Source organism: Erpetoichthys calabaricus, chromosome 5 (genome assembly GCF_900747795.2).
Source record: "Erpetoichthys calabaricus chromosome 5, fErpCal1.3, whole genome shotgun sequence".
Taxonomy (NCBI): domain Eukaryota; kingdom Metazoa; phylum Chordata; class Cladistia; order Polypteriformes; family Polypteridae; genus Erpetoichthys; species Erpetoichthys calabaricus.
Window position 1 is genome coordinate 62,162,642 of NC_041398.2, and position 12,240 is coordinate 62,174,881.

The window sequence follows — 12,240 nt, forward strand, 5'->3', positions numbered from 1 at the left end:
AGCAGAAGAAAGTTATGAATGTGCACCTGCCTTTTTGGATCTGGAAGAAAGTCTTGTGAGAAGTCTAGTCTGTGCTCTAGTCATTAATTACCACCAGTATACTAGTAGCAAGACTATGCTTCAGACACTCAAAATATGAAACCAATGTCGGAAAGACTGCTGTCTGTTGCCCCATTACAGGATAAGTTTGCATTTGAGTCCTACCTCAGCAACACAATATTGGAATTCATTAGGGATTTCAACCTTAAGAGATCTTCACATTCATAATATATTTGCACATTTTTATCTTCTTTATAGAAACATGGAATTTCTTCAGCACAGTTATTTTTATATTTAGAAGTTTAGAACTTTGTAAAAATTAATTTGCCTAACTTCTCTAATCCTTTGCCAATGCTTACACTTAATTAAATTAACTAGTAATGAGAAAATTATTGGAAACTTCAAGACTTTATCAATTAGTTTCACAGTGCTCACTGCTTGACTTCCTTCAGCAGTAACTGGGGCAAGAAGTGGAATTTGATAATTCACAACTTTCATCCTTCCTCGGTTTGTGCAAAACATTCTGTAATTCAGCTGAAAATCGTACAGAAGACACACTCATCCATGTTGAAATGATCTTAAACAGAGTTTCTCAGCCTTTGAGTTTTGCAAACCCCATTTGCTTTTCTTAAGTTTATTCATGACCCACAAGTGAGTTTAGAGGAAGTGCACCCTCCCTTGATGAAACAAGAATGAATGTCTGCACAGTATGGTTTCCCTTGATGAAATGAATGTGAATATCAGGAAGAGATGGTCTGTGGTGATCCTCCTTCATTGGATGAGCACAGATTCCAACGGGGATAAATATCGTGCAACACTGTTAATCGCTTAGGTGTGTTTCACCAAGACATACTAGGACCCACTTGTACAACCAATAATCTAAAACACAGATTGGCAGTTGGATCCTAATTGTGAACAACACTGGTTAGCTTTGGCCTCACTCTGGAATATATTTTGGGGCTGTTAAAAATTAAAACCCTTTTTGGAAAATATTTTTTGTATTTATCAGGTAATATAGGATTTATGATTATTTCAAATCAAATATTACAGATTTAAGATATTTGGGGATAAACTTACAATATTGCCTATACTGCATTGTTAGCAGTGCTTATTTGAAAAGAAAATCCCAATCCGCACATTCAGTGACTGAAGGGGCAAATGATATATTACAGAAAACTAGAAAAAAATTAATTTCTTTGCTTCTGAATTGATTAGGGCATTTCTAAAATAGTTCTTCTGGGCTCCTGCTTCTCTGCTAAACTACTATCTTTTTAATTAATATTAGTTTTTTATAACACAGTGGCCCCTTTTTTCCCTTTTTTGGGTGATGGTGGGAGTTTTATGGTGGTTTATTATAACACATTTTTGTATGTTTCTGTAGTATATAACATTGTATTTCAGAAAGACCAGACTTTTAACTTTGTTTTACTGAATCATATTTGATTGCATATTTTAACACTTTTTGTTTGATGCAAATACAAAAAAAACATTTTTAGGTAAAAAAAAATAAGAGCCAGCTTTGTTCTCTGAACTTCTTAATGATTTGAATTTTATAGCTTTTGTTTGGTATTTCAGTATACTCTGATAATCTTGGAAATGTATTATTTTTTGGTGGTATTATTTATTTATCCACCATTAATCCACCACTGTGTCACCATGCTAGTCTGGATTTATTTATTTAAAGTATTTTCTGGGTGAAAAAAGCAAAAGAAAAGCAGCCAAAGAAATGATCAAGTTACTGATTCTACTGTTTTCAATTCCTTGTGCCTTTTTAAAAGTGGCCAACCCATTAAAGATTTCCATCTTTGCAGTTAATGATTCACATACTCTAAAACATAGTAAATTACTGTAGACGTCTTTAAAAGCCTGTTTAGAACATTTAAGTATCATCTTCATATTATTTGAAAGATTTTTGAATAAATTGGAATGGCAAACAAAATGTGTATCTTGCATACATATAAAAACCTTTAGTGTGTTTGATTAATGCACAGATTTGTACAGTATAGTACATTACAAGATAATATTCTCTTCACTGTTTTGGTATAACCATAATAAGAACTGTGGGTGCTGTTATTAATACAAATGCTGAAGCAACAAAAAAAGTGTATACTGTATGTTTGTCGAGTTTTTAAAAGCTTTTAAATCTCTTAAAAGAAAAGATTTGGTATTTTCATTTTTTCTTGTTTAGCTGCAAAAGATGTGGTTTTTGATGGATGAGAAAAGTCGACAAAAGTATCTGAAGAAGAGCTTTAGATGTCCAGATCCTTGTCTTTCTGCATATCAGCCTGATGTTTACTTTGGTTCAGTATCTGAAAAATTCCTGAATATTGTCAGTGACTACATAAGCAATTGTGAGTCTCAGCAAAGCGGCTCTGGCATTTGTGATATTCCCTTGGACAGGTACAAACAAAAAACATTTATCTGCATATGTACATTTTTAACATCTTTCAAGCACATTTAAATACATGATGCATTGTCTTATGGCTGCAGAACAGGTTAGCTATAGCAAGTATATGTTTGGGAATTGAAATGTAAATTTTCTAACTCTTTAAACTATACCCATATACCCATCTTGAATGGAATGTAGTCTTCCTTGATTGCTTCTGTAGTTACTTTTAATACAGAGCTATAAAAACGTAAACATGTGAGGGTTTTTGTTTGATATCGGTATTAATATTTTTTCCTTGCATCAGTGTGGTTTTTGTTTTTTTTTTTTATACTTTAAGCAATATTGTGCCTTATACCTCAAACAAGTTTAGTATTCTTGACTCCATCATAAGAAAGAGACTGAGTGATTCATGGGAAAATAGTACGATGGAGATTTTTGCTATCCAAAATCTGACTGACCCAAAACTAATACAGATAACTTGTAAATCTTAGATAGTTATAATGCTTAATTACCTGCCTGTTTATTGCATACTTCTCAAGAAAAAATCAAGTAGATCTGTGCCGTTCACTATTTTGTGAGGGTTTTCTTTCCAAAGTCAAAAGAAGCTGGTGCCAAATGTGTTGAAGAGAGTGTACAACATCTATAATAGCCTTATGAGAAAATATGATCCACCCTTGTAAACACTGTGTATGTTATACATCAAATTTTTTGACATACTGTTGTAACTGTAATAAATTGCTAATAAATTATTGATTTGTGATACGTTTATTTTTGTTTGCTTATTGCTGTTTATATCTGTATGTAATAATTTGTCTTTACGAAAAAATGTTTTAATTTCTGAATTCTGTATTATAGAAAAGATACGTAGAATGCACAGAACATTAGAAGAATGTGAGGTCAGTGTTATGAAGAAGAAATTTATATGTCAACATAAATGTTTTTCAATTTATATTATAGCCTGAAGACTCTTCTGCTTCTTAAATGGCAGCGATCCTTATGTGATCCAGGAGAGGCAGTGGGTCTTTTAGCAGCCCAAAGCATTGGTGAGCCCTCCACGCAGATGACACTGAACACATTTCACTTTGCAGGTAGAGGCGAGATGAACGTCACCCTTGGTATTCCCAGGTACATTTTTAAAGTTTGAACATTTAAAAGTTTTGATTTACCTTCCTTAAATCCAAATAGGACAAAGAAAATTAAAAATAATAGTATCGGTATACTATAATAAAGCCAGTGTTAATATATTTTGATTTAGTTTTAATCTTAGTCTTCTAACTAAATTCCATTTTAGTTTTAGTCACATTTTATTCATTTAATTATTGTTAGTTTTAATCAACAAAAAAAAAAAGAATTTTAGTCGAGAAAAAGTAAATTGGTTTTAGTTGACTAAAAGTAAAAGTAAATGAGTCGAAAAATCAAAATCAGATGGATATCTCTTTTAAAATATGAATATGCACAGAATATACTTCACCTGTAAACTATTATAATAACATGTAAACTAAGGAGCCAAACCACTTATAGTGATTAGGGAACATACAGTGAATAATTGGGTATAGAAAGGATTTACTCCAAAAGCTTTTGGTTAGATAATGGCAGCTCTGGTCTGTCATCACAGTATGCGGCTATAAGATTCTACCAAAAAAGGCTGGACCAAGCAACACACATTTAATTTCAGCATCGGGCTTATAAAGAATGATCATCATGGACTGTCTCATTTACCCGATCATGTACACATTTTAAATTTATTCTGATATTTTTTTCTCTAGCAACTGAAAAGTACTGTAAAAATTATATCTGTACTGTTAAATTAATGAAATCCAAAATTTAGGATACTTGCATTTAAGCCTACTTTTAAAAGCTGTTTTTGTAACAAATACTTCTAAAATCTGGTTTGTCAGGGAATCAGTTTTGCAACATTTTGCTACTGTAAGATTTATATTTACACAATTACTAAAGAGTAACATTTAACGGATAAGTCTTTTTTATACATAATTTATTTTCCAGTATTTCAGAACTCTTGTCAAAGAACCTTTGCTGTGCTGTTTCCAAAGTGTCTGACATGAGTGATCAGACTTTGTTATTGCTTAATCTGTATGCAAATCCACAATTACAAAAGTTACCTGTAGTCAGTTAATCATAACTGAGAGACTGCATTACGTTCACTAACATACTATTCTAGTATATGACATAAGTGCTTTTAATACGTTCTTCACATTTTAGGGGTTATGCTCATAAATGTTACTTTGTCCATGAAATCCAAACAAATAATACAAATTCAGTGTCTTCAGAGTCGTAGTCGGCAATGAAGCAGTGCTGTTTTGTCGTACTGTACATATACATATCATATTAATTGGGAAATATGCTTCAAGCACTTCAAAGACAAAAATCTTAAATATATTTTATGTTAGTATTAACAAATGAAGCAGCTGCAGTTCATCGGTGATGTCCATCCATCCATCCATTTTCCAACCCGCTGAATCCGAACACAGGGTCACGGGGGTCTGCTGGAGCCAATCCCAGCCAACACAGGGCACAAGGCAGGGAACCAATCCTGGGCAGGGTGCCAACCCACCGCAGATCGGTGATGTCGACAAGCCAAATAGTCACTTTTTAAACAGCTTTGCTGTTTAATTGCTATGTCTGTTGTTGTTACTGCCACTGTGCCCTTATGTGTATGTGTAAGCATGTAAGGTGGTTTCACCCACAACCCTGGACTGTATCTACCAGTTGCAAAATGTGGAGGAACAGTTGTAGATGTGCTCATTACTCTCAAAGAACAATTGCGAAGTTTCTGTTCCTTTATCGGGACAGTGTAGGACACTTTATTAAAAGCGATTAATCCCCCGTCATTTCACATGCCATAAAAAATGCGTGACACCACAAGCTAAACAGTTCAAACTCACTTCTGGGGCTGAGCGGATCTGATTACACTCTCAAAGCTGCACCAATCTGTTCTCTTAAGTAACTTGTAAAGGGATATAAAACTGGCAATAAGAAAATGCTGTGCGTGTCTATGTGTTGACTTTTTAAAATTTTATTAATAAGCATGTTTTCCCCAGTTGCACTTGACACATCAGTATTAGCAGGGTGAATGAAACCCAGAGGTAACAGTATTGGTGTTGGGCAAATCGCCCCATAGATAACATTACATACCTTGGCATGAATCTCAGGATTGCACGCCTCTAGATAACTCTTCAGGTTTGTGTTGTTCTTTCCTGTGAGCTTCATTCCACATGGCTTACACAGAGTTTTATTTTTGTCAGTGTTGTAATTAAAGTTGGTCCATATGTCTGACCACTTTTTTTCTCCTGAGAATCACATTGGCCGACATAGCAGAGCGGAGTGGAGTGGGATTCTGGCTGATGTGATGATTTCCTGATGGCGCCCAAACTTAGTGTTATCCAATTACAAGCATGCTTAATGGTACATTTTTAAAATTGTACCATTGCATTCATGCTTGTTATTTATTGTGTAATGTCAAGTGTTTAACAGAGATGTGCAAAGAACTTCACACACTGTCTGTTCATCTGTCTGTAACATTTTCGTTTTGTTTCGTTTTCGTCAACAATTATTTTAAAAGTAATCGTCTTAGTTTTTGTGATTAAAGGCGCATTTTTATTTAGTTTTCGTTCCGTTTTCGTCCCTGAAAAAATGCCGTTGACAAGTACTTTTCGTCTTAGTTTTTATCAACGAGATTAACACTGAATAAAGCCAACTACGCTCTAAAGCAAAATCCAAAAAGATCTGTCATTAATTAATATTATTTATTTATGTAATGTTGTGTTCAACTATGTTGTTCCATTCACCTTGATTATTTTTTTGCTGTCAAACTTTGTTCTTAAAGGCTTCGTGAAATTCTGATGGTTGCCAGTGGCAATATCAAAACACCAATGATGAGTGTCCCGGTAATCAATACCAAGAAAGCACTGAAGAAAGTTAAAAAGCTTAAACAAATTTTGACCAGGATTTGCTTATCAGAGGTTTGTTGTTTTAAATTTTATGCTTGAGTATCTCTCTTAATGTTTTGCTTTACTTCTATGTAAATAGACATTTAGTGACAGAGTCAAATTTGCTATCAGATTAAGCTCAGATTCAGCGATGTTCAAAGCATTCAAAAAATTGATTTTAGCACCTATCTTTTTAAAATTATTTTTGCATTATGATTGTGGTGTTACAGGCTCCAGGCCCACTGTTTATGGTCCAGTTTGGTCCAGTGCGTACTATTTGTGCTATTTGGAATAATAACTGCCATAGAAATTGTTTAATTTAATCAGGATTTTTGCAGTCTGCTCTGTTCAGTTATTGGACAAGGCCAATTGATTTATAAGATTTTTGCAGATGTAGTTTTTGAGATACATAACCTATTTAATATACATGTATGCACACACACAGACAAACGCAAATGCACACATGCTCACACTCAGAGAAAGTGAAGATACTGTAGCTGACAACTTGTTTGTCCTACTAGAGCATATGCTGAATAATAAAGAGAAAGAAATAAATACACACAAACACAAGCACATACTTAGATGTGTAAAGGTCAATGTAGAAAGAGGTATTAAGCCTCCCCTTTTACCAAACTGTCTGTCTATACAGCTTGTTTACTTCATTTGATCCAATGTGTTTAGTTTCGAATTAAATATTATTAATGTTTTTCACTTAATTCCTTTCACCTGTTTATTTTATTCTACATTTGTTCATTTATTTGTATACATAATAAGTAGTTATTACATATTATTGTGCAGTGCAATTGGTTGTGTTGTATTGTAAAACTTTCCCTTAGGCAATTTCCTGTGGTATCAGTAAAGTGAAATTTACATGGAAGTACTTTTTGGACCATTCCATACAGATTTTTTTTTTTTTTTAATAAAGTTTATAGGGTTTTTGATTGATTGTGTATTTTTTAAAGATTTTAAATAAGGATCTTATAAGGGGTTATTTTTATGATTTTACATAAGTGGATTTGACTTCCTAAGTTGCATGTTGCACTGTCACCTACCTGTATTTTAAGCCTTACTTCCTAAGGCTGACATCAGGTTTATAGATTTTTAGGGTTATTGTGGTGAGTATCCTGTTGTAAATGTATCCTTCTGACATACAATAGTCCCATTCAAATGACAAGCTTTAATTGGTTTTGAATTGCCTTTTTAAGTTTTTTTTATTTTATTTTATTTTTTTTTTAAATAGGTTCTGCATAAAGTTGATGTTGAAGAACATTTACAAGTGAGGAGTTCAGTTTCCAGACGCAGAGTTTACCGAATAACTTTCCACTTTCTGCCATATGAGTGCTACCAAAATGACAAGTGCTTGACTCCAAACCAGATTCTTCACTATATGGAATCTAGGTAAACGTGTCATCCTCTTTCCTTGCCTTGTATAATTAGCTGTGCAAAAGTACAGAACACAGTGCATGTAATGATTTAACAAATGAAATGAAGGCCCTATAAAATTTCAGGCCCTATAAGGTTTTTCCTAATGACCTTTACATTGTCACTTGTTTACATTCTCCTATTAAACATTATTTTAAAAAATATGTTTAAGATAATTTAATGCTCTGTTTCAGGCTTGTCAATAAGTCTTAGTTATATTATTAAACATCTTACAGTGCCCCACCCAAACCACAACCCACCTTAGAATGGTTTTTGCATTGATCTATATACAGTTGAGTACAATTGAGGTTAAATATGTGAGTGTGTATGTGTTGATAGTTGTAATAGCACAGACCGTGCCAATAATTACATACTAACGAGCATTGAGATTAAGGATTGACTCATCTTTGTTTACATACATATTATAAGATGTTCTCTGAAATGAATTTTAAAAAGCAGAAAAGAATGTCAGGTGAGGCTGGGGAGTATATGGCTGTGTAATCACCCATCCATAATCTTGTTTTCCTAAAAGGAGATAAAACAGAATAATTGATGTCAAAGGTACAGAATTAAAATAAATAAATAAAATAAATGCCCAAAAACAAACTTGTAACAAAAAACATCAGTCTTGATACCCATAGTTTATTTTTGATTTATTGTTGTTTTTGGTTTCTTTTTGGATCTATGTATTTTTCACAAATCCAAAATTTAGGATGCCAGAGGTGCTTATCGCCATCTTAAATACTAGTGCAGTGTGACTGTTAGCTGTTACAGAGTGACAACGGAACCATCAGTTTGACCTTGGCTATTAAAAAGGTGCAAAGTGACTGTGATAGAAAACCAAAACAGCAGTTCAAAATCTACATATATTTTCAATTTTGAAATGTAAAATGCCTCTGGAAATAAGTAAGAAAGTTAAAAGATGGCAAGTCAAAAGTATTTAGCATTATTGGACAGGAAAACAAAACTTTGTGGGTTTTTCTCCAGGCACTCCAGCTTTTTTTCCCCACATACCAAAGGTAATAGTAACAGTGCGCCATCTCCACACAGACTGTAACGAGGTGTGAAACTAGAAACCAAGACTCTCAAGCTGTGAGGAAGCAACTGTAAATACTGTATCCCTCTTCACTAACATAATTTTTATTTTTCACTTAAGGTTTTTTCATAAATTATTGGATGCAGTTAAAAAGAGAACATCAAAACTGGCTTCTTTTAAAGCCGTTAATGTTCTTAAAGCTTCAAAAAGGGACTTGGACATGGATGCAGAGGACACTGGAGTCAACCTGGTAAGATGTTCTTTTGTTTCAAAAACTGTTTGCTGCATTGGTAGACTGCTTTATTTAAAATACTATGACTCCTAATGTCTGTACAAAAATGGAACATATCACTTTCACTTTGTCATTCTGGTATATTGAGTGTTGCCTGATGAGGCAAATTAAACAAATTTAAAATTTGAACAATTTTATCATAAGGGTGCAACATAACAAAATTTGAAGAAAGTGAAATGTCTTAATATCTTCCAAATGCACTATAGATTTTGAACTGATAATATATAAAATAAATAATATTCTAAATTTAATGCAATGGGGACCAATGTTACCTTAAATGTAAATTTAAAAGTTTTAAACTGCCTCTGAAGGCCAGATTCCAAGTTTTAAGTGTGATCAAAAACATAAATCATGAAGTGGTGGCTTCAGTTATCTTGTCTCCAAGCTAAGTGACCAGTTTAACGTGTTAAAAAATATTGTCACATCCAGGGCAGGCAACGAGGCGATCACTTCAGTCCTGGTGCAGTGCTAGAGAAGATACATTTTTTTCTCCCCGTTTCACATTTCTGTAAGAAGATGTAATCATTTTCGTACCTCCTAAGTGCAAACTTATCTTTTAGTGGCTCTAGAACATCTGCATTTAACTTGCCAGTCTGTCAGGTAGCTTGCAGTGGCTAACCATTATTCCAGTTTGCAGTTATTCGCTAATTTATGCAAAGCACACAACATAACCACCCAAGTAATGCATGATGCCAGTTTTTAGACAAGAGAACTGCTACTAAGAACTTTTTGTGTGCCACAAGCTAAGGTCTACAGCAGTGTTTTCTAAACTTTTTTGTGGTGGCACACTTTGTAACCCAAAAAATCTCAAGGCACACCACGTTTCTACCAAGTACAAAAACATTAAATGTCATACACATGCTAAACTGTCTGAAGGGTCTTGACTACCGGAGACGGCGTCAAAAAAATCCATTTGGAGATTAGCGCTAGCAGACACAGCACTTAGTAGGCATTTACATGCCCACTGTTCCTCAGCTCTGTGAGAGTTGCTGGCGAACACGCACCCTGGCAGCTGGACTGACACCTCTCCGGGCTACTACAGTGCTTAGTTTGCAAAACAGCAATCACAAAGCTACTTTTATGTCTGCATCTCCAGGTAGTCCCATCATTCTCAAGACAGTTTTGACCACCTGAGTAGTGTGTTCCTCTCAGGTCAGGATACAGGGGCACAACATTATTATTATTTCAACAGTGCACCAGTTGGAAAATAATTATCTAGAGTATAATTATCAAGTTGCAGATGATGATGAATAATTGAGGATGGTATTTGCACAATTTTAACAGTTTTAATGCATACCCATTTAGGAGATGCTTATACTTTCAATTAAATCAGTCTTTAGCAGGGCATTCAAAATATATTATATAGTCTGTGTGTGTTGTGGCGGATGGCTGGGACCCTTACCCAGCCAGGATGCCCCTGTGATGGAAGGACCGGGGGAGAGGACAGGTGCATGGCAATACCTCCCCCAGAAAACAAGAGGGAGACCATCGGGGCCACTGGCTTGGAGCTTGGAAGCTCAACCCTGCTGGGGCCCGTGGTCACCACAAAGGGGCGAAAGGACAGTCCCGAAGCCCTGGACTGCATCACTTATGCCACACTCAGGAGTGCTGTCATAAGTGGATCAGAGTATACCTGGAGCACTTCCGGGTGCACTATAAAGAAGGCCGCCTCACTCTGTTCGAGGAGGTGGAGGACAATGATTGCTGGGAGAGGATAGGAGACAGCAGAGATAAAGAGACAGACAAAGAGAATCAAAGAAAGAAGAAGAAAAAGATTTGAGTGCTTGGACTGTGTTGTATCGCTGGGAAACAGGGGAAGGCGTTTCCCATGGGAAGAAAGATAAATAAAAGTGTGTTGCTTTTGCACTTTATGTGTCACTGTGCCTGTCTGTGTCCAGGTTTAGTGAGCTGTACGTCCCCTATATTCCACAGTGTGTATATATATTATCAAGGGACTGGACTTTCATTATTTTTAGGAGCTCTTGTACCTCAAATTTAAAGGCAGTTGTTAAAGTGCAGTTTTTTAATGTATTGTAACATATAGTCAAAGTAAAAAGTATGTGAACCCTTTGGAATTATCTGGTTTACTGCATGAATTGGTCATAAAAAGTGATCTGATCTTCATCCTAAGTCACAGGTACTGATATACACAATGAGCTTAAGCCAATGACACACAAAAAATTCTACTCTTTCATGTCTTTATTTTACAAACGCATTCAACGTTTACAGTTGTTGTGGAAAAAGTAAGTGAACCTTGGGATTTAATAACTGGTTGACCCTCCTTTGGCAGCAATGACCTCAGACAGGCACATTATGCGGGGGGAATTTTAGGCCATTCCTCCCCGCAGAACTGCCTTAATTCTTCCATATTCTTTGGTTGTCTTCTGTGTAAGGCTCTCTCCAAGTACTTCCACAGCATCTCAATAGGACTGAGATCTGGGCTCTTACTGGGCCACTCCAAAAGGCTGAGTTTGTTCTTCTGAAGCCATTGTGCTGTGGATTTGCTGCGATGTTTGGAGTCATTGTCCTGTTGCATCACCCAGCCTCTTCTGAGCTTAAGTTGATGGACAGACACCCTCACATTATCCTGGAGAATTTGTTGATAAATTTTTGAATTCATTTTCCCTTCAATGATGGCAAGCTGTCCAGGCCCTGATGCAGCAAAGCAGGCCCAAATCATGATGTTCCCTCCACCATACTTTACTGTATGAATGATGTTTTGATGTTGATATGCAGTGCCCTTTTTATGCCAAATGAAGTTCTGCTTGTTCCTCCCAAATAGTTCAGTTTTGGTTTTATCACTCCACAAAACATTTTCCCAATACCGTTGTGGAGTGTCCAAGTGTACTTTCCAAACTTCAGTCATTCAGCAATGTTCTTTTTTGATAGCAGTGGCTTCCTTCTTGGTGTCCTGCCATGGACTCCTTTCTTGATCATTGTTTTGCGTATAGTTGACTCATGAACAGAGATGTTAGCCAGTTCTAATGACTTCTTCAAGTCCTTTGCTGTCACTCTAGGGTTCTTCTTTACCTCTAGGGTTCTTCTTTACCTTTGCGTTGTGCTCTTGGGGTCATCTTGGCAGGGTGCCCACTTCTAGCCACAATACCAAATTGTC

At 35.5% G+C, this 12,240-nt stretch overlaps 1 protein-coding gene across 1 annotated transcript in view; it reads left to right on the forward strand.

Annotated features, from left to right (window-relative positions):
- Nucleotides 1–12,240, forward strand: part of polr1a (RNA polymerase I subunit A) — a 131,513-nt gene that overhangs the window by 89,176 nt on the left and 30,097 nt on the right. The window contains exons 24-28 of the mRNA XM_028801579.2: nucleotides 2,228–2,439; nucleotides 3,386–3,553; nucleotides 6,273–6,408; nucleotides 7,616–7,773; nucleotides 8,954–9,083. Coding sequence (XP_028657412.1) covers nucleotides 2,228–2,439; nucleotides 3,386–3,553; nucleotides 6,273–6,408; nucleotides 7,616–7,773; nucleotides 8,954–9,083 — 804 coding nt within the window. The remainder of the gene's footprint in view (nucleotides 1–2,227; nucleotides 2,440–3,385; nucleotides 3,554–6,272; nucleotides 6,409–7,615; nucleotides 7,774–8,953; nucleotides 9,084–12,240) is intronic.